The sequence below is a fragment of the Nyctibius grandis genome, chromosome 9, assembly GCF_013368605.1.
Source record: "Nyctibius grandis isolate bNycGra1 chromosome 9, bNycGra1.pri, whole genome shotgun sequence".
Taxonomy (NCBI): domain Eukaryota; kingdom Metazoa; phylum Chordata; class Aves; order Nyctibiiformes; family Nyctibiidae; genus Nyctibius; species Nyctibius grandis.
The window spans coordinates 27433729-27456189 of record NC_090666.1 but is presented as its reverse complement, the minus strand read 5'-3'; the positions used below and the strand labels follow the sequence as shown (position 1 = coordinate 27456189).

Here is a 22461-nt window from a genome sequence, read left to right as displayed (position 1 = left end):
AACCACTTCAGCTGCCTCTCTGCTATCCCAGAGAAAACTAAGATTTAGCACACTCTAAAGAAAAACCTCAATAATTAAGTGAATAAGAAAGCTACAAAGACTTTCTTGGTATGTGTTATGTTCTGCCTTTAGAGAGCTGCACTAAGCTGTAGCTGATCACAAGATTCTGTACCTGAATTACGCACAGCTGAAAATAGATGTTTACTTCGGTCAGACTGCAACTGCAGAGACTTCAGCTGTGCAGCTATATTTAGAGTAACAGAATGTTAATTAAGATCATCTCATTCCCAAGATCATTTCAGCAACTAAGCTAGCACAAAACCCATGCTCTGCGCTCAACAACTCTCTTCTGACTGCAACATCTCCCTGCACAGCAGTTAGCAGGCAAAAAAATGATTATGTATTTAGACACTTTAGAACTAGTATGAAGAAGCTATCATTGCTTTACATTCAAGACATCCCTAACTCGTATGGTGATGATCTTGTAAAGTCAATTCATTTGCAAAATATAATAAAGCAGCATCATATCAGCTGAAGGACATTTGGTGCACGCAGACTAATGCTCACCAAGAAAACGTGAATACATCTCCTACACAGTATGAGAGGTTAAGAGTTCTGTAACAGCACTTGCATTTATTTTTGATTACGCTGACTAGGGCAGTCTTACTCATTTTTCCATCACAAAAAGGAGTCACATGAATGGACATGTTAACAAGGACCACCCAAGATTTCTAGCGCCGAGGAAATGCCAGTCGATTTCGGCTAATCAGCAGCAACAGTGACATCTAGTGCCCGTGTGACTTCAAGGTACCGGATTATCAGACACATTCCTACCACCCTATTAAGTGTAAACCATTATTTCTCTAGGTGAGACACCAGGATGACTGCCACACCACATCTGAATTCTGTGGTCAATAAGCATCTACAGAAAATGTGCATCCACAAGAATGAGTTGGTAGGGAAATACTGATCCCAGCAAATCTAACTCAAACAATTCAGTGTACTGAACACATCAATGTTCTCATTTAAATACTTAAATACTCAAAGACAGACTCCTACTTGTTAAGCATCTTCAGACATGCATAGATTTGAAGTTTTCCATAGTCTTACGTTTTCATCTACCTTTTCAACTCCGCAGACTCAAGCAATCAGTAGAAAGAATAAATACGCAACAGGGCTGTAATAGAGTAGTTTCTCTAGACATAGTCCAAGATTTTTCTTAGCAAATAAAACAAGGTAGTTTGAAATTGACTGAGGAAAAAAAATGTTTTCAATCAAAGTAAGCAAACAAGACCTGAATGCTTCCTAAACCTGCTCAATTTTGATGGCCTTTTTATTGGAATTGAGTTCCCAAAATCCAGCCCAATTTCTCCATTGCCTCTATAAAATAATCACTGTATTACAGCCAGTCTTTGACTAGAAAGTTTACTGGATTCTTGAGCAAACTCATGGAATTATGTTTCCTAAACATCAACACACAGAAAAAGAAGTAACAGGTTTAAAAAAATTACCTGGGATTACAGTTAGCTGAAAGTAATGAAGCTTGTTTGGGTCAGGAAAATTCACTTTACATGTACCTGTGAAGCAAAAAAATAATTTACATCAGACAATTGGGTTTCCACTGTTGGGAAAGCAAGTATATCATCTTTCATACTCTCCCAATTCACTCCCTGATTAATCCCTACCTTCCAGTCAAGTGATTTCCTCCTATACTTTGTTTCTAAGCGCCTCTTCCCTATACAGTTACAGGTCACCTGCAGTAACGGAACTTCACTACTTCAAGCTGCGAGGAAGACGCTTATTTCCTTTCAGGAAACCACACTGTCTCAAAGACCTTAAAATGCCAAAGCAATTGGTCTTCCGCATAGATAGTAGCTACATGTTAAGATGACAGCATACAGAATAAGCATCTCTTCCTTGCAAGTTCTTTAACAGTAACGTGTGTCTTAACATTTGTTCATACACTGCACTCTGCAAGAAGTCACGCCACCAAGCCCTGTGCTAACAAAGGATTATTATACCTGTAAGGTATAGTGAGATACAAGCTTTACTGAAAGCCTCATCCAAAAGCCAGTGAAGTCTCTGTTCAGCTGTCACACTGAACAAGTTTCTTCTGCATAACCAACTACACGTGTTAACAAACAAAGGTTATGGAGCATTATTACAAACCAAACACTCAGACTAAATTCTCACACTAAATGAATTTAAGAATAGCAAGAATGAAGAACAAGTGTGGGGAAAAAAAGATAAAACATTAAACTGATGAAACTAGTCATTGGTTTCTGTTCAACAGATGCAAGTTCACAGGATAACAGCCCTTTGTTCGCACCTGATGACACAAACTAAGTTGACTTCCCATGCACAAAACTAGCCTTTCTTGCAGAGACAAGCTGTCAAGCTGGCACTAGAAGACGTGTATATCCATGGATACATTATTCTCCATATTATGCAGCCTTTAACTTCTTAACCCACCAAGCTGACTGTTCTTTTTCTGCAGTCAAGGAGCTAAACAGTATCAGAGAAACAGACCCTATTTGCCTGAAAAAATAACTAGAACTGTACACAAACTCTAGTAATGCATTTGCATCGTAGTAACTACAAACCCTGATATAGGTTTCTCAAGTGTTTGTTATCCTGTAGAACACTCCACACAAAAAAGTTTAACAACAGGCAAAATTACTCTGTGTAAAAATCTCTATAATTGCCTTAAAGAAGAGCATACAGAAAGGAAGAGTTAAATAATGCCTCTTCCTGCCCTCCCTTTTTGCTGCTTCTGCCTGTTTTTTCTCCCCCCGCCCCTTGAAATTCCTCCCATCAGGCAGTCTGTACACTGAAAAGCCTGATTTTTGAGATCTGAGCATTCATCTGGGTTTAGAATCATTAGCAAATAGAAGATGCTCATCAGAAGCAGGACTCAGAAGTTTAACCTGGAGAGAAAAAAATACAGCCAAAGCTTCCCTTAGATGCAGAAAGACGAGAAACATCAGGAGCTACCTGCCAGCATAATCAGAGAGAGTATTCACTGTTTTTCTTTGCAAGATAAGCATATGGGTAAGACAGTGTGAATGCACAGCACGGTAATAACCTGTATGTACACTCTGTCTGCTGCAAGCAGCTCATGCCTCTTTCCCTGCGGGAGATACATCTTAAATTACTCTGAAACAGGAATGTGCACCACAGGAAGTTATGTAGAGTGAGAGACGGGTTCTGAATGCGCCTCTGAGCTTACTAGGCAATAACTTGTTGTGATTCCCTGTATTCCAGGAACTCATGGCAGAACAATGCTGTTCTGGTCAACGCTTGAAGGAAAAGAGCTCAGCAACAACTCAGCCTCACCATCAACACCCAATCTTAGTAACAAATACAGAGCAGTAGGAACTTAACTTCCCTTTACAAAAGGGCTTTGTGTTTTGCTGTCCATTACAGAACTAGGCTTTCTAAAGCTAAGGAACAGAAAACATTTGATTTTTAACTATCCTCAGCTTTAGAGGCAATGAGTCATTTACCCTGTGCTCTTAAAAGCCTATTTTGAAGTGGCCAATAACAGTTTCAGCTTTTAGCATAACACACATTACAAATAAGATGCCAGGGCTAAAACCACAATATCTTGCCTTTTTTTTTTTTTTTTTGAGGAATATGGATCGCTTTTTTAAAAAACTAGTTTTCATGAGTATTTTCACTATTAACAAACAGATCAGGTTACAGCTTGCATGTGAAGTGAAAAAGCACTACGTTGACTTAATATTTTCCTGAGAACAGAGCTATCTGCTCTGCCCCTAAAACAGCATCTCCTGTTTTGAAAATGAGAGAATGGAGGAAAAACAGGAGTGAGGCAGTAAATGTTTTCTTCAGTTCCAGGTACCTTCTGGGTGTTCTATGAGAAGGAAGGTCCCACTCCAGCAATCAAATTCTGGAGCCAAATGATCAATACTGCTTCCAAAGGACACTAATAAGGGTCCATCTCTCTCCAATCCTTTAAGAGGGAGCAATAAACTCTGAATAGCAGAGTTTTGCACAGCTTTCCCTACAGTTAACAAATATCATTAGCATTCATGCTTCAGTCAAAACATTCAGTTCCATGGTCCTTTTCCCCTTAAAATGCATGCCATTAAATGCTATACTTACAAGGTAAATTAGCTTCAAGTTCTGCAACCTCTGTTGAAAGAAAAAAAAAACCTGTTATTTATGCAAGCATAAAGCCATTCTTGAAGTCCAAATTGGCAGATCTAATTTAAACCACGCTGTAAATCAAATTTCACTTAAAAATATAATTAAGCTGCACTGGAGGTTTACCTTGAAATTTCTCTTTAAGCCATGCAAAGTCATTACTAAAAACGCTCACCTGCCCTACAGACAATGCAAACGTATCCTGCTGTGATTACAAGGTTCAGCTCTGCCAAGACTGAAGTGTCAGGGCTTCTAATACACAGAGCACTGGCATTTCAAAAGGTGGCATTATCCAAACCTCCAAACTTGTCTACATAAGGCACTAAAATACAGAAGGCCAGACCTCCACAGCCTGCAAAACACAAGAGCAGAAAAACCTCGAAAATCAAGGTGCCAGTCCAACGATGAATCCAAGCACAGGAGGTTCACAGCCTGCATAAGCATCACCCCTCTCCAGCATCCAACTGCCAACGCTTTTCCACCACCAGATACAGACTGCTTCAGGTTAGGCGCTGCTTTTGTAGGGAAGCCTCCAAGCATGATACCACGTACTGTATGCTTGAAAACAGCTACTGAAACCCTGATTCGAGGGCACTGTCATACTAGATGTGGTCCCACCTCCAGAAACCAGCATTAAAAGCACCGGAAGAACAGAGAAAGACAACCCTTCACTTCAAGCACCTGGCACAGCAACATGCACTGGTCGGTGATAAAAACTGCATCCATCGCACAACTTCCCCCAAACCTCTGCAGTGTTGAATAAACTCAGGAGTGTTAAGATTTTTTTTCCTCCTGTCTGTTGGATATTTGCCCTGAGAGCAGTTTGCTATAGATATGCACTCCTGTTCGACTAAAAGTTCTTTTTATTTATTAAATATCCCATGCATAAAAGTTGGAAGTTCATAAAAGAAAGGAAGTAACCCAATTCAGTTGCATAGCTCCTAGGAAGGGAAGGTTATTCCTAAACCCTTTCTCTGCCATGCTACTTTCTCTGGAAGACCCCCCACTTTCTCCCTCTTTTGTGTATTTTATTGAAGTCTTACTTTCATCTACCTGTATTTCACAGAAGTATGAATGAGATGCAACAAGATACCTCCCACTTTTACTTCTAAAGTTCTAGGAAACCTAATCAAATATATTTTTGCATTTCCTGTAGTCTTTTTTTCCACTAGATTTCTAACTCACTTTCTGGTCTGCACAGACAAAACCAATTTATCTGGGCTAACAACAACATGTAAGAGATTTCAACAGCAACTCTCAAAAACATATATCTAAAGAAAACTGTAATCTAGTTAATGATACAGGGAGCAATTTCTTGGCACAGAATCCAACCTGATCTCATCACAATTAAGAGCTCACTGATTTCCCCAGGACTTTTCTTGCATCCATGCTTACCAAACCTGGCTGGTCTCTGCAACGAACACGATGCTTATTTGACTCCCACTTCCCATCTGCTTGGCACAGCCCTGGTATCCCTGCATCTGCAGCCTACTATACCAAGAGAGGAAACCCCACCAAAACAGAAGCACTATGTTTCACACTTACCTAAAAACTTCACAATGGCACTCTTTAAAATCCCACACTCTGCAGCACTCAAGCAGCCACAGCTGATTTAACCAAAGCTGTGCACTGAAAGACACACTACACTGGGGGCATACTTCTGCTAAAAGTTTTCAAAGAGTACTGTCATTACAACATGCCAAAAATTTAATTTCAGCTGTAATCAAGGACTTGATTTTTACCTTCCCTTTCTGGTTAAAAAAAAAAAAAAGATAAGACATAACCAACTACTGAAGGCTACAGCTATACAAATCCATCATAAGAGCATTCTCCCATCCCTTTCTGTTTGAACTCAACAGCCTTTCATAGTGGGAAGCACTATGAATCTTCACTAGACGGTCGAGTTTAGGTCCTGGCTCTTATTTTAAGGTGTTGACTGCTTCCCTTACTGCTTTCTGTGCTTGTGTGTTGTTCGGCTTAATGAATCCTGTCTGCCCTTTGCTTCAATTCTGAAAAAAGGGAGAAACCAGGACAGAGCATGTTCAAACCCAGCAATGGCCAGGCTGCAGCAGCTCTGCTGAGCTGGGGCCTCACTTCTGCCTCCTGCAAGGTTCAGTAGAGAGTTTACTGATCACCATAGCTCCTTTGAAGTGTGGAAAAATTCCTGTAACGCATTCACGCTTCTGCATTTCCCTTTGTCTTGGCACAAGAATGAGTGGGTTTTCTTGTGAAAACATGAAGATGAAGGTGCTCACACCCATGAGTACAGTGCAAACACATGGGAAGGCTATGGTAACTAATCCACACAACAGCTTTGTGAACAAAGGCAAGTTCCCCAAAATTAATGTTTCTAATCAACTCTGCAACAAACCACTGAAACTAAGAACGAAAGAACTTTATAAAGATAAAAAAGGAGGTAAAGATCTGCTTTAATAATCTAAGCTTTTAAAGTAACATCAAGTAAGGAAACATGTTACTATCAACTGTGCCATATAAAAACTGGTGATTAACAATAATCAGCACACTTAATGGGCCAAATCTACAGTGTTTAGAATTCAGAAAACTCCTATGACTCTTTGGTAGTGACAAGTCTTGCCATTGAAATAATTTTCGTATTTTGCTGCTCAGAAAGCAAACATTTTGACCACATCATTCAAGTTCCATAAGGATTCTGATGTTTTACATTATGTATTTTCTACATAAAGCAATACCACTGACAAGAATATTCTCCATAAGAGAATGCCCCTTGTGCAGTCTGCCAACTTACTGGCATGGTTTAACAGATTTGCAAATAAGCTAAACGTAGAAGCAACAATTAGAGCTCCAATGTGCTGAACTTCCAAGAGCTCCAAAAGCCTCACTAAAGAACAAATAATCTCACAATCTTTCTGACTTCACCTTTCAAAAAATGACTGTAACTACAGTTGAACACTGAAGAAAATAAATTTGACTGCTTTCCATAACGTTTTGTGAATAATCAGTATCTGTGTCTTAATTCACAGCCAGGCACCTCACCGTTCCTTAAGATGCCGAGACAAACAACTGGATAACCCAAGTCTTGGGAAATACTGTGTGAAAGCACTCCAGAACTTCCATGGGAAAACGCGCTCGTCAATGCCCACTCAGCGCTAGCTTAGCAGAGGTGCAGAAATGCTGCAGAGCATCTGAATTCCTCTTGCAGTCAAGAGGGTTTATTGCCAAGAAGCAGAAAACCTGGGAGCACCACAAGGGCCTGCACCCTCTCTGATAAGCCATCCTGGGTAGGTCTGAAAGGCTGCAAGTGCAGACACATGCCAGAACTTCTGCAGGCAAAAAACCCTCAGGTGCAGGCAGCCCAGACACAGACTAGCTCCTGACCAGCCAGCCTGGTGCTCCTGAAACCTTATGTGTTCTGGTGCAGGAGCACACCCAAGTGGCAGGTATACTTGCAGAGTCCTGCTTGTGACCCAGGACAGACACACTTGAACAGTTTCAAATGCTATTTTAAACCCTAAAAAGAATAAAAAGCCAAGGGTTAAACTTAAACCTACTACAGACTTTGGAAGAGTTGAATGCAAACTTATTATGTCTCAGAAGCAGCTTAGGAACTTTATAAAACAGGGGAAAGCAAAGCCTAACACAAGCAACCAGAGCTATTTATAAGTGATTTCACAAACAATAACTCTCCCTACCCATGACAATTCTCAGTACAGAAATAGGAACACACACTCCTGACGTGTGTACACGCATATGGTTTATGAGAGACCCACGTGAACGTTATATTCAGTAACGCACAGACCATAATCACATTGTTCTGCTCCCTCCCCTTCCCCCACCCCAATGCAACAAGTCAGAATATAGAAGTGCTTTGTTTACTACCCTTGCCACAAAGAGTCAGGCCATACGCTTCCCACTGGAGTTTGTTTTTAAGTACACAAAATGAAAGCATTATTTCCTCAACTGAAATGAATGTTCCCATCCACAGCAGTACTGACTTCTCTCTGGTTTTGTCCAAAAAGCCTCCCTCTCCTGTTTAGGTCCCCCATTTAACATGCATCATTAAGACTGCTAGAGATTAAGATAAATACCTTGACACTCTAACAAAAACTTCATTTTCTAAGTATTAATTCTAGCAGTATAATGCTGTTTGCCTCCTAATTCTATCCATCTGTCTTTATAGCTTTCCTACTTAGCTCCTCTGAGCTGTACAACCCTACATACCGGTATTAGAAATCAAACACGCTGCCTAATACTGCCAGTTTTTTGATATACATCTTATTCTATCTTCCTTCCATTTACAAATGTTTATTTTAAACAAGATACTACCAAATCCCATGCTTCAGCTTCTATGCAGAGTTACAAAACTTATTATCCTGACATCAAAAACTAGAAAAAGCCACTGTGGTTGGCAATCTAACACTCCAATGTATCAGTTCATACTTCAGGTATGCTGAAAATCAGAGACATAAGAAGCGAAGCAATCCATTGAACCAGGCCTCCCTTTGTCAGTGAAATCCTAGAAAAAGTCTCAGTAATAATTTTTCAAATTAGCTTCAATTCTTGTTGTGTCTTTTTGGCTTTACAGTATCTGTCACAGGCTGCAAGCATTTTAGCATAAACTACTCATTTCCTCTTTAATAAATATACTTACAATGCACATTTCCCTCATTTTTATGATCAGTTTCCCACTTGCTTCTACAAATGTAGACCTGAAACATTTTCCAGTTACATAAATCTGGTTGTAAAACCCAAAAATGTTGAAGACAACTGAGGAATAAACCATGCTAACTCATTTTCTTAGATATTAAGTTATTTCAAGCTGTCACTTAGAATCAAACTAAGCAGCACTGGTAATATAAAACCAAACTATGTTTAGGTGCACTATGGAAAAAAGCATTTCAAGGGATAACCCTTGCGATCAATAAGCATATACATCACTGCTACTACTGACAGCCTGGTATGTTCTTTATCTTTAATTCCATTTAGTAGTCAATGTTCATTATACAACATTAAACTTAATAGTACTTTGACAACTTGCCCTCAGCCCCTTTCAAGTTTTCAGAAAGAATCTGCCTTTCAAGTCCAGCACTGCATGGCTCAGAGCATCCTGCAGGACCAGTCATGCGGCCCCTATTCCCAACTTAATGAAGTTCCCCCTTAGAGATGAACTCGACATCAAAAATTGCCTCTGCAGCACAGAACAAATTGAAAGCTGCTACAGTAAGTATACTGCTGGCTCTATTTTAACTTGAATACTAGGTCTACAGAATTAGGGCCTTACTCTTCAACTGAGCCTACACTGAAAATCCAGTGAAAACAGAGATGCAAAAGTAAGTCATGCTGAACTTTTAACAAAGTTGTGCTTTATTAGAGCCTCTCTCCCTGCCAGAGATGCAGCAGAGCCCCTTCAAGCACCATTTCTGTCTGCTCCTCCTCCCCACATTAGAATTTGCTTTCTACCTTCTCCAGCTATTCGCATTTCCTCAATTTGTTTTTCTTGAAACACGTTAGTCACTGCTTGGTCTCTCTCCAGTCCACCCCTCCTTGGCCAGAAAGCCTCTCTCCAAGAATTGTCAGCCTGAATTACTAATCCTCACCCTACCACACCCTCAGACACTTCTGCCCTCAGTGATTTCAAAGTGTTGGATGTTTTCCTGCGACTTCCCAGGATTTCAGATCAGAACCACCACCATGCTCCTCACCCCAGATATATGTGCCCTGCTAAACCTCCCAAATGTGCTCCATTAGATGCCGAGATGATCACCAGGGACAGGCTGCTACCAAATTCTGTTTAGCAGCCATGACTACCACCCTAGCGGAAAAACAGCTGGAAGAGAATATCCAGCTGTCTCAGAATTATGTCCCTACATAAAACTTTAGAGATAAAGATTTTTCCTAATATGTCCATGAAATAACCCAACAAAACAGTGTCCTGAGCCATGACTGATGTTTGAATATGTTAACAATACTGGACATGTAAGCCATCAAAGGAACAACTTAGAAAAACTAACAGAGGGCACCAGTATTTTAAGCGTAGCTTTGTCAAAGAAATGGAAAAAAAAAGCCTGTTTAACTGCACCCATCACTAAAGCCAAGGACAGCACCTGACAACACTCTGCTGATAGCTCACATACTTTCAGTTTTAGTAAAATTATTTCAAATGCCGATTGTGAATTTTCTTCTCATCCATATTTTGCAAATATTTAACATCATACCTAAATTATCACTTATTTTTCCTACTTTAAGGCAGTATCAGTTAGCAGATGCATGTAGTTGGTCTATGCCAAATTTTTAAAAGTTTGTAAGCACCATCTACACTTATCAGTTGCTCGGGTCACAGCATCTAGCCCATAATCAAAATGGCACTGATCCACTTACCAGTCAGTGTACACAATACATTTGAGGACTGCAGGGTTATCAGTGTGACAACACATCCTTCAAAGAGATCCTGTAATGCCTTCCTGGACTGGACTCTCTACCAACACAAACAAGGCTGTCTTTAATTTACCTCCAGATAAAAACCAGACACACTCTGTGTATGGGTGATACCCCCAGTAAAACTGGCAGACATCTGTCTGCAGAATTTATTAGCCTATCACCGATTTACTGTGGATCAGGAATAGGAGAGTATCTCTCCAGCACATCATTACTCAGGCAGGCAAACAGCTATCTGACCTTGGTTCATACACTATCACCAGCTCCCAGGGCCAGGCGGGATTTAGGGTACCGTGCCAAAAATCACCCTCAGCTAAGCTTCCAGGACAGCCCACCGTGTGTTTATGCTGCTGTGGAGGACGCTGCACAAACCAGTTGTCTGCTGTTCTCCTATTGACTCAGAAGCTATAGACTTATTTGAGGCCAAAATGGATCAAAGTGTGCTACAGAAAGAGCATAGCTATCACTGAGCTTTCTAACATACATGACCACAGTCTCTTGTTCTTTCAACTTGGAGGCTTTATACAGTAGAATAAAACCACCAGTACTAACACCCGTTAAGAGGTACAAGTGAACCAGCACTAAACTCAGCACAACTGCTGGGGCAAACAAGGTCAGAGCATGCTGGGTCTTTTCTCATCTCCTTTTCCTCCCTCACTGAGGGCCAGCAGTCCTTTTCTTTTTTGTAGAACAGGTTATTTTTTAATTCGCAGTTGCCAGGAGATTGACCCTTTCACCCATTCTGCAAGTATCATCTGTTTGTTTGATAACTCCAGCCGAAACAAACATCAGTAAGAACTTCTACTTACAACTACTCTTACAGGCTCCCACCAACTTTTTTTTCAAGTATAATACAACAGCCTGTTAAAGTTTCATATAATCAAGCAGTAAAAGGCATCCTCACTGTATGCACACCTTTAGCAGGCAGCTCATCACTCCCTATCAAACTCATTCCTGCAGATCTAGACAAAGTGACCTACAAACACTATCAACATCAGAAATTCATCTTCACTCAGGCTCTCATCATTGTAGATGTCACTTCAGTTGATCTACCTTAAAGAGCTGGAGCAAGTTCTAGAAACTTTTGTAACTGAACAGCCTACATTTAGTTTAGAGTCTAGCTTAAAAGAAAATAGCCCCAACAAGTCTTTTTCACACAAGTTACTGGATTTTCCTCTCACTTTCAGTGTAGTGATCGATTTCTACTGTCAGTTCCCATTTTGGTCCAGAAACCATCCTAACCAGACTGACAGCCACTCCCACAGCTCTTTTTGGAGAGTCACATGATACAACTTTCACATACAATCAGATCATGATCCAGCACTCACACTTGTCAGAAGGATGCTGGCAGTGACCTGCTTTTAACATTTGTCAGTTTGGGATTCAACTCGTTCAATACTTTAGTCTGTGCTAGTTTGCTAATGGTAGCCATGGCAATTACAATGTCAATACTAATTTTCTATAGCTTACATTCGTTTCTTCCTCTGCAGAGATAGGCATGGTTTTAGTCATAAAAGTGAAAAACAATTGCTCTTACTAAGGGTACAGTAAAATTTCTTATGGCACTTCACACTCTACCAGACACTGTAGTTGAAGTGTATTTATATTACACTGCTATTTTCCCCTCAAGTCTACACTTGTAGGTTAATGAAAATCTCAGATTATATATATTTAGTAATTTGGCTTTATAGCTTAGCCTGGTTAAAGAGCTTATTCCTCCTGCCTGGTATCTTTCCCTCTCAGAATTGGAGTTAACTTAGGATTTCCAAACTGGAAGTCTAAAGCAAGCTCTTTGCAAGAGTTATCACATCAGGATTTAAAGTGTATTAAAACTCGCTGTCCTTGGAACAATGCAAAGAGAGAAAATTGTGAACATAATGTTCCTGCAGTCTAGTTAAGGCACTTCCCAGTGCACTGAGGCAGCAGCATTCGCGGTGGAACCTTGCTCCAGCATACAGCTATGTGGCAGAATCTACCCTAATCAGAAAAAAAGCCATATGTAACACTAAAGTTAGGCAGTATCATTCAGGCAAATATACCAGTGTCAGTCTCAAGTCATTCTGAAATAAGACCAGGAAATGAGTGCATTTCATTTGACTGGCATGAATCCTAACCGTGACAGCTTACACATCAACAGCAGTATACTCACTATTGATCACTTTTAGCAGAAACATCAACCTAAACAACATATTCCTTGCCACTAGATCAAGCTGCACAGCTCAAGCATCGAAACACTCAACTATCACCAGAGGGAGTAAAACAGAGTTTAAGTGTACAGTAACCGCAAAGTGCCAGCACCTATGGATTTTTAAATATAAGATTATCTGTGCTACAGAAAAACTGAAAAGCAAGTAAGAGCTGTCTCCAGTTTTACTATAAAACAGCTTAATTACTGTCTCACAAACTACCTCATTTACCCAGAACTGCCACAAAGTAAAAGTTGGGGTTTTTTTTCCCACCAATGGAGAACCAGCTAGTAACAACCTAGAGTAGCTTTTCTAGAACAGACCACATGGTGCTACAAAAACGAGTGTGTTTTATTCACTACTTTATACTCAACTTCCAGTGAGTCCAGGCCTAAGAAAAATATCTCTTCGCATTGCTTTTTTAAGCTTTTTAAAGTTTATTGCCTCTGATCTATACCATTAGAGACCATCAGGACACTGATACTACTTTTCGGACTTACTTTCTTGACACAGGCAGTTATGTTTTTGCTCAAAAAATACCTTTCTATCAAGTCAGATCTGATGCTGTTCTCCTATACATTTAGTGACACTTGTGACAATTTTTTATCATAACATTTTAATCGATGACAGTTCCCAACAATGGATTAATTTTTCAACAGAGTAAGGAGGAGGCTTTTTATATTTTGCATTATTCAATGAAAATAAGTGTCCTACATGCAAAGAGGTGTTGGAGATGCAATGTCCTCCAATATACATCCTACAGTATAAATCACAAGGTAGGTCACAAGCAATTTAAGAAACACTTCTGGAAATAATTTTATACACAATTTAATAGTGAGTACTGCCAACACACCTGCAAACTGTAAAACCCAAAATATTTAAATATAAGTTCATTTCACCTTTAACAAGTAACTTATCTCGCACAGACACCCTCCGAGTTGAATCAGAAGCTGGATTGGATGCACGGGGTCCTCTGACACCATCATCCCGCTTTAACTTGCTTGCCAGAGTTAGCATTACTGCTGTCTTCAATCTAGAAAACATATATTAGAACAAAGTAAATTACCAAAACTAAAGCACTGGCAGGGGGGAAGTACAAAAACAAGTTACAGTTAGTTCCTATTCTTAACAGTCAAACAAAGAATTATATAAATAGTTAATATGACTGCGATTAAAGATGAGGATGCCTAGAGTACTTGAAGAATGACAGTTTGTTTCGGTGTGAATACTGAGTTACAGTACGTTAGGCCAAGACAAGTTCAGTTTTGCTGGAGAAAGGTCAGACTTTCATCATTGTTTACAATCCAATTTCACTGCACCGTCTACCGCAGTATACCACTGCTTGACATCGCTCCTTCGAAAGAATTGCTGTGAAAACACCCCTGCCAGATCCCTGCCCAGACAACTTGCTACAACCACTCTCATCCACACTTCATGTGACAATATTCAGAGCTACTTTTTGGCTGGACAAAAAGAAAAAAAGAGAAAGGGGAGGGGTTACTGGAACAATTCTCTAACACTAGGACGTGAGCTTTTAATCAGCTACCAGGACACAGGAAAGGAAACTGATTTAAACTGCAAATAGTGCAATCATCTGTGCAGCTGCACAACAGTAACTCTTCACGGTGCAAAGCAACAGTGGAGAAAGTTACATACGGAGATTTGGTAACTGAAACAAAGAGATTTTTTGCTGTGTCAGTCCTCCACTATAGAAGATAACTGCACTGATAAATATATGACAATAAAAGGTGGACAGAATGCTAAAGTCGTAAAAACAAAACATTCAGTTTGTCATGGCTTAATACATTTTGACACTACTCCTAGTTGAAGGCAACTCATTCTTCTTAACAGTTTGGCCAAAACCAACATAATGCTGACAAGATCCATACTCTTTAGGCCCCACCACCATTACAATGGTAGGAGAAATGTTTATCCTTTAGTCATATGAGTTAATTCAAAAAAATAAAGGGAAAAAAACTCGTAAAAAGTCAGCCTATAGTCTTTACATGAACTAGTTTGCATACAAGACCAGGCAGGTATGATGCAGCAGTTAGCAAGACATGAAACTGATGCTCAGGTAACATCAGCTCTCAGAGTATAAAATGGAGAATCAGCAGAGATATTCATAAGGCAAATGATAAAGTCCAGCAAACCACTGAGATGAAGACAATCACGCTGTAAAATGACAAGACTCGATACAAGATTTATCTTTGTCAGCATCAGCTCTATGTGTCTAGATGTTCCTTTCCTTCTTGTAAGCAAGCCCTGAAGTCAAGTTTAACAGGTCCATTGCAACAGCAGTTACTTCGCTTGTTTGTTTCGTTTGTTCTTGCCCCAGAGAAAACAGGAGGTAAAGGCTCCGGCCTGCCAATCCAGTCACTACATCTGTAAAGGCAGTCCTATTGCTTTGCCAAGGTTTTGAGAAAGCTGACAGATTTATACCAAACATCAAGCCAACACCAAAATACCAGTGAAGGGACAAGAAGGAGAAATGGAACAACTGACATGACACTTGGATGTTGTGAAGAATGTAACAGATAAATGAGTAACAAGGTTTAAAAAAAAAAAAAAAAAAAAAAAAAAGGAAAGCATATATTTCACAATAGTACCTAACAGTATGAAACTCTGGTAAGGTCTACAGGAAGGTCAAGCTCTCTGAAGTTGACAAGTATGTGTGTTAGCTTCAAGATCCAGATTTAAAAAAAAAAAAAAAAAAGTAAAATTCATGGCAAACATAAATCCCACTTGCTCAACCAAAACATTCAGTAGGTTCTTTTCCTCCTACTACCCCTGAGAAAGAAAGAATAAGCAGAAAAAAACAGCCCTTTTTTCCTTGGAAAAGAAAAAGACAACAGCTGGTTTAAAAAAAAACTAAAAAAGGAGGAGGGGGACTAGGGGAATCTGGGAAGTAGTGACACAGGGTCCTAAGAGAAAAAAAAAAAAAAAACAGAAAATAAAAACCGTAAATCGCAGGCACGTGTCCCCTCCCCCCCCCCAGAAAAAAACTTCTAGGTGCCAAGTCCAAATGAAACCAACTTCAATGGGAATGAAATGCCTAAATACCTTTATAGGTCTGTTTCCTCGCTGCTTGTTCTAGAAAACTAGGAAACCGAAGAGAAGTGTGACCAGTGGGGAAAACAGATGACTGGCCCCAGCTACACCCCAAATCTCATCACTGGAGCACAGCGAGGAAGCACCCAAAACTTACGAACCGGACGGGGAAAGTGAGGCTTTACCACTGCACGGCACCGGAGGAGCAGGGGAGGGAGAGGGGCTGTGCTTATCTACAGGGAAGGGCAAGAGAGCCCCGGGATTTCTCCAGCTCCTTTAGGAGCGGAGGCAGCAGGGCCGGTAGCGGGGGGCCGCCCTGCCCCGCACCGCCGGTACCGGGAAGCCCCTCCGCAGGAGTCAGGAAGGATCCCTGGGCCGCTGCGGTAGGGGTACGACCCTGCCAGGCCGGGGACGGTCCCGGGGAACCAGGGGGATCCGCCCCGCGCCGGCGTCGCTAGGGCCTTGAGGCCTGGCGGGCCGGGGCCGCCCCGGGAGATGTGGGGGCACCGGGTGAGGAGAGGGAAGGGGCCGGGCCTGAGCCGAGGGGGCTAACCCCGGCCCAGGGAGAAACGGGGGCGGCCCGCACTTACCTGAGCGCGGCGTCAGGGCCCGGCTCCCGCGGCCAACACCATCCCCGGGGCTGGCCCGGGGCAGCGGGCGGCGCCGGCGCAGCTGCTGCTCCTCCTCCCCCCGGCCCGCCCTCACCTCAGCGCCGCCGCCGGAAGTGGGCAGCGCCGGGGGCGGGGCCACTGCCACCGCAGGGCGCGCGCGCGTCCTTCGACAGCAGCTTTACCGTCAGCGCGCGGGGATCTCGCGAGAGTTGGGGGCGTGGGAAATGGAAGGTGTCCATCGAGTTCTCGCGAGAGTAGGAGGCATCGGCAGCGGGAGGCGGGGAGGCCGTTCGCTCCCGGCAGGGCGGCGCCATATTGGGGCGCAGAGGGTCTGTAAGCCGGGGGGCCGGCCGTGCCTTCGGGGCGAGGGGTCTCCTCGCAGCGCCTGAGGAAAACCAGCCCCCTGCCAGCAGGGAGGGCCAAGCCCCGTCCCAGAGGGCGGCCTTCCCCCAGCGCCAGTGTCATCTTCTGCTGTCCTCTTCCCGGGCCACGAAAATGCGGATTGATTCGGCTACAGTGTCAATCACAGAGTCACCGGGGAGATGTGGTAAATGGCAGCATCACTAGCGGGGAAAAAACAACAGTCAGGGTGATTTCAGAAGGGGAGCTTAAACACCTGGCTTGCTATAGTGTTTGCATTAGTGCTTGCTTAAATGAACTCAATCTGTACATTCCAGCACCAGATCAGTGGAAGCAATGGTCAATCAGATTAAATGAGTGTAAAAAACTGATCGTAAGAGTGCAATTAATATTGGAGAGTAAATGACTTGGATATCATGACTAACTTGACCAGTTGAATCTTTAGAAACTGTTTCATGGTCAGATTAGATCGGACCCTCAACCTGTAAAACTTACATAGCTGCATAACTTTTTAGTCCTACCATTCTTTAGCTTCCAATGAATAAGGGAACCAAAATTAGCAATTAGAGAAGCATCCAGGTTAGAAGGTTTGATAGAGCAAAGCTAGAGACCAGACACAGAGACCAGACACAAGGAAGGTTTGGCAGACAGCTATTGAAATACTCGCTCCATCCTAAACAGAATCACAGAATCACAGAATCAACCAGGTTGGAAGAGACCTCAGGGATCATCGAGTCCAACCGTTGCCCTTATACCACCCTGTCAACTAGACCATGGCACTAAGTGCCATGTCCAGTCTTTTCTTAAACACATCCAGAGATGGTGACTCCACCACCTCCCTGGGCAGCCCATTCCAATGTCTAATAACCCTTTCTGAAAAGAAATTCTTCCTAATGTCCAACCTGAACCTCCCCTGGCGAAGCTTGAGGCTGTGTCCTCTTGTCCTATCGCTAGTTGCCCGGGAGAAGAGGCCAACTCCCACTTCACTACAACCTCCCTTCAGGTAGTTGTAGACTGCAATAAGGTCACCTCTGAGCCTCCTCTTCTCCAAGCTAAACAACCCCAGCTCCCTCAGCCATTCCTCGTAGGTCAGACCCTCTAGACCCTTCACCAGCTTGGTCGCCCTCCTCTGGACTCGCTCCAACACCTCAACATCTTTCTTGAAGTGCAGGGCCCAGAACTGTTCATTGCAACAATACTGCTTCCCCTTCACTAAAAATACTGGAATTTAGCTTAGCCAAATCCAGTTAAACCAGTGCAGAACCACAAGTCAGAGACCTTAAATTGTCTTAACCCTTTCAGAAGCTTAACTCAATAGGCAAACAGCCAGTTGAATTGGCTTTTCCACGGTTCTTTTTAGTAACAGCTTGTCCACTTCCAGTTGCTCACGCTTTGGTCTTCAGCTGGAAAAAAGGGTAACCGAAAGATGAAGAAAGAAAGTACATGTTTAGGAAAAACCTGCTCTCCACTTTCTGGCTTCAGCAGGATAGAGGGCAAGAGGGGTTAAAAAACAAACCCAATGTGTGTATATATGCCAGCAATGGGTGGAAACAGTGAACATGGCAGTCCTCCTTTTCCTACCCTTGCTCCCTGTCTGTGCCACACAGACACACCAGCTGGCATGTTTAAAAATTGCCAACATTAAGAGGGAAATAATCTCAAAAATTATCCGAAACACTAAACCTAGGGTCTTTTTTCTGATTACAGATAAATCCAAGTACAAATTGATCCAAAATGAGCCCATCAGCTAGCTGTAGACATGCAGGAGATGGCCAGGACCCTGCCGGAGCACCTTGCATCAGAGGTATGTCTGTTCATACCTCGCCACCTGCCTCCTTCCCGGCTGTGCCACGGCAGCAGGTCCATTCTCCTTTGCCAGGAAGCTGGGCGTTGCCAAGTGTCTTAGAAAAACCTCTGTCTGATTCTGCTTCCAGATTCCCATGCCAGTGCAGCTAGGAACCGAGAAGATGGCCTGTGGATAGCTGTACTTTCAACAGCAATAAACTGAAGCTGTTTCACACTCTGCAGCAACTATGGACCCTACAACACAATTTCATGATCTCATCATGAAGCCTGCTGGGGCATACAGGGGCAAACAAAGGTTGCAAAGTCAACCTCAGCACTGGTATTTCCCAGCTCATTTGCCTTTTAATGGCAACATCCTGGAAATACAAGTTTGAGTATTCAAGATACTGATGTATCTTCTGCTTTTGATGATATTTTTTCTCTCTCCTGAAGGGCACTGCCCACTACCAAAGTCTGAAATTCAATGAGCAGGCCAGAGTCACAACAGCATTATTATTAGTTAGGCTTAAAAGACCCTACCTTAACAACAGCTAAGCTGCGCTTTAGAAAAGCCAAGGAACCTGCTTCTACTTTATCTTGAGGTATCGCCAGTTGTCCTTCCTTTTTCTGCAGTACAGCAGTTCAGTTAATATCTGGTCACTCTGACCTGTGCTGGGATTAATAAAATGTTTTTATGAGCCAATTCATAAAGGTGCTGTCAACAAACTGCTGCCTTCTCTAAAGACGAATTAAAGCCGAGCCAATACTGTCCAGCGCAGGCTGTAACGATGTCAAGTCTGCCTGTACCCTCTGTGAGTTCCTCTTATTAGCGATGAGCGAAGTTCAGGATCTGGTGTTCGTGACCTTCTGGGACTACTTAACAATTTCAATTTACAACGGTGTGAAGAAAAGTCTTTGAAAATCAGATTAATCTAAGCCCGTGGCCCGGTTATTCTTTTTCTTCAGACAGCGTTGTTGTAAGTCTAGACAGAGAGACGTCAGTGCTGTTTACTGGAAGCAAGAGTCTCCTGTTTTTACTGTGATCCCTCTCTACCCACACAACACCTGGTCTGGGAAAAATGAAATGAACGTGTTGTGTATACACAAAATATGTATTGTAAGGGATATATGGCGCATGCGCACACATCCCACTGCCACGTTGTCTCAGTTCATGTTTATTCATTCTTTTGTTTCGTGTTTGACAAGATTTTTTCCTCGTTCTCACCTCCCTTTTTATCACTCACACTCGAGAGGTGTAGTGTAAGCTGCTCCTGAAGCTGATCACCCAAGAGTGAGGAGACCAGGATCTTGAGAAATACTATTCGCTTGCAGAGAGCCTTGGTTTTCACAAGCACCAGCTGATCTGGGGCAAATTGAGTCCAGCTGCTCTGGTGAAAACTTTCCTGGTGGATACCCCACATCAGGCACTGCTCTGCATATTTGAGGCATCAAACCAAGATATTTCCAGAGGTGCTGCTGAAGAGGTGCTGCAAGGATCTCAAAGGTTCAGCACCTAAGGAAGTAACCACTGGCGAGAGTCATTTATAAAGTGATTTGTAATGTTTTATCTATACCTCTATATCAGTTAGTACTTAAAAACACTAATGACTGGTTGAAAATGGTTCATAGTTAAAACCCACTTCCAGCTGATGCACACATGATGGAGTATTTTGGTTTCCCATCACTGTGTCTGCAAGTATTTTGTGTTTCATATAGCAAGAATTTGAGCAGTTGCAGACATCACCTGGTGCGGCAAACAAACCCAAGATTTCTCCTCTGTTGGGTTTCAGGCCATTACCCAGCGGTGACTGTTTTTAAAGCTAGAGAAGATGAAACAAGCATCTTTCATTTAAGCTATGACACAATTTAAAGAGTATTTATGTCTTCTTGTGCCCTTTTCTCATGCTTTTCTTTAACATGGACATCTCTGTGCTGGGGATGAAGCAGAGGAAGTCTGCTTATTGTTAAAGTATCAGCTCCTGCCTTAAGGAGCAATTGTGGAAGTTCTCATATTGTCAGGAACAAAAGAACTAACTGTTACCCTAACTCCCTTGTGGCTTTTCTAAACACAGCTTTTCTATGCTCTTGCTTTAAAAATGCTAGCTCTATATCCAGACTGTTCCAACTGCTGAAAAATAAAAGTGGAAGTCCCTGCTGCTCACGTTTCAGTCCCAGAGTTTGTGATCTCCAAAGAGGTGCTAGTTCTGCACTTGTACTCAAGTGCTCAGCAACCCAGGACAGCTGGGGTCACACATTTTTGTCTACAGAAAAGCAAGAGAGTAGACCTTAATGGAGAAGGCCACATGGTTTTAGGCCTTAAAACAAGGCAGGTTAAGGATGTATCTGGTTTTTAAGACTCTTTTTAGATAAGGGATCTGATTTTAACTACAAAGATAAAAGCAACGTGGTATGGCACAATTTGCAGTGTTTAAACAGTGAAGGAAGCCAGTGAGCAAGCAGGACAGATCTCTAGTGTGGCAGAAAACGTGCTCACTAATAGTCTTAGCTTTCCACCACCTTGTTTGCTTCTTTGGGTTTAACCCATGTTGGCTTTTTCCCCTCCCTCCCTTAAACAAGTGCATTCCACTTTTCAACTGAAATCATTACAGACTGACCTGTCACACCAGACCTGAAGCTGGCTTTGGCGTATGGGAAGGACGAGGATGTTGTGTGACAGTAACTATGGCAATGCCACTTGCAGTATTCCAGCTGCTAGTTCATATCCATGTAGCCAAGAAAAAATAAATATCGCTGATGTGAGGTACGTGAGATCATTGCCACGTGTAACACTTTGCCTCCCGCACATGTCGACTTGCGTCTGCTGCAAGCCGTTTGGAAGAAGAGCAGATCACTGTAATTTTGTTGTGGTCGTGAAGGCAATATTGGAGCGGTTTTCAACACATACGGCTTTATTAAAGTCATATGAAAAGAGGCTGTCAAGAGTTCTTGCAGTAATAACTGGCTTCACGTTAGTCGATAATTGTGCAGGACTCTGGAGAGTTTGTAAGCAGAGCACTGAAGGAGAAACATGCACAGAGAAGAGCAAAACAACCCCATGGGCTCAGCCCCATGATGATTACCAAGTGGCTGAGGTTTGATGTATACTTAAACAATCACACAACCCTCTGATTAAAATCAATGTACATGTGTGACTGCTAATACCTATCAGAGACTGCATTGACCTGGAATTCGGCTGCTGCTTCCCCTGGGCACTGCTAAAGCCAGAGAACACACCACCAGAGCAAGGTTCAAAATCAGATTAGAAAGCCAGGTTTTGCCTGCAGGTCTAGGAAAAAAAAAAAACAAAGCCAAAAGCTCCACAATGATTTTATTTGGTTTTTGAAGGTTTGAGTTTCTTGCCTAGACAGTCCTAATCTTGACCTTTTTTCTTGAACAGAGTAATCTTCTCTTTCCATCTCCTCAAGCATAATCTGCCTGCAGGACTTCACATCCATGGTGGTCACAGCCCCCAGTGACCCCCAGCTGGTCTTTGGAGCTGGGGTTAAACTATGGAGGAGCCAGCCCCAGCACCATGAGAGGGTGTTAACGTTTTTTAGCTTTTGTCTTTCCTAATGATTAACGCAGAACCTTTTTCCTCCTTTACAAAGGGATTCTGGTTTGTTTTTAGCAGGGCATGCCTGCTCCTAGTGCTGCCAGAGCCTGGGCACCCGCTCCTCCATGAAGCAGACCTTAAGGTTTTTAGTCCATCCTCTAATGTGTTAGCCCATAACCATCCTAATGGCTCATATCTACGTGCCAACATGGCACAACATATTGCCTACAGCTGTGATTCAGTTAAGATGGTCAAACAGGTGACTAGCATCACAGCCTATTGAGATGACAGTAACCAAGGCAAGTTTTAGGCAGCGTTTTGCAGGGATGGAAAG

The 22461-nt window shown here is 42.4% G+C and overlaps 1 protein-coding gene and 1 long non-coding RNA gene across 2 annotated transcripts in view; one reads left to right on the top strand and one right to left on the bottom strand.

Moving 5' to 3' along the window:
- The window catches only part of UBE2F (ubiquitin conjugating enzyme E2 F (putative)), an 86366-nt gene extending 69824 nt beyond the window's left edge, over nt 1-16542 (bottom strand). Inside the window, exons 1-4 of the mRNA XM_068407597.1 lie at nt 16409-16542; nt 13667-13800; nt 4126-4155; nt 1512-1577 (exon numbers count right to left, since the gene is read on the bottom strand). Of these exons, the coding sequence (XP_068263698.1) occupies nt 1512-1577; nt 4126-4155; nt 13667-13784 (214 nt within the window). The 5' untranslated portion in view covers nt 13785-13800; nt 16409-16542. The remainder of the gene's footprint in view (nt 1-1511; nt 1578-4125; nt 4156-13666; nt 13801-16408) is intronic.
- Nucleotides 16543-16697: 155 nt separating this feature from the next.
- Nucleotides 16698-20850, top strand: LOC137667301 (uncharacterized). Its single transcript, XR_011048778.1, has 3 exons — nt 16698-16976; nt 18497-18593; nt 18724-20850. It is a non-coding gene; the product is annotated as an uncharacterized lncRNA (long non-coding RNA).
- Nucleotides 20851-22461: the final 1611 nt, after the last annotated feature.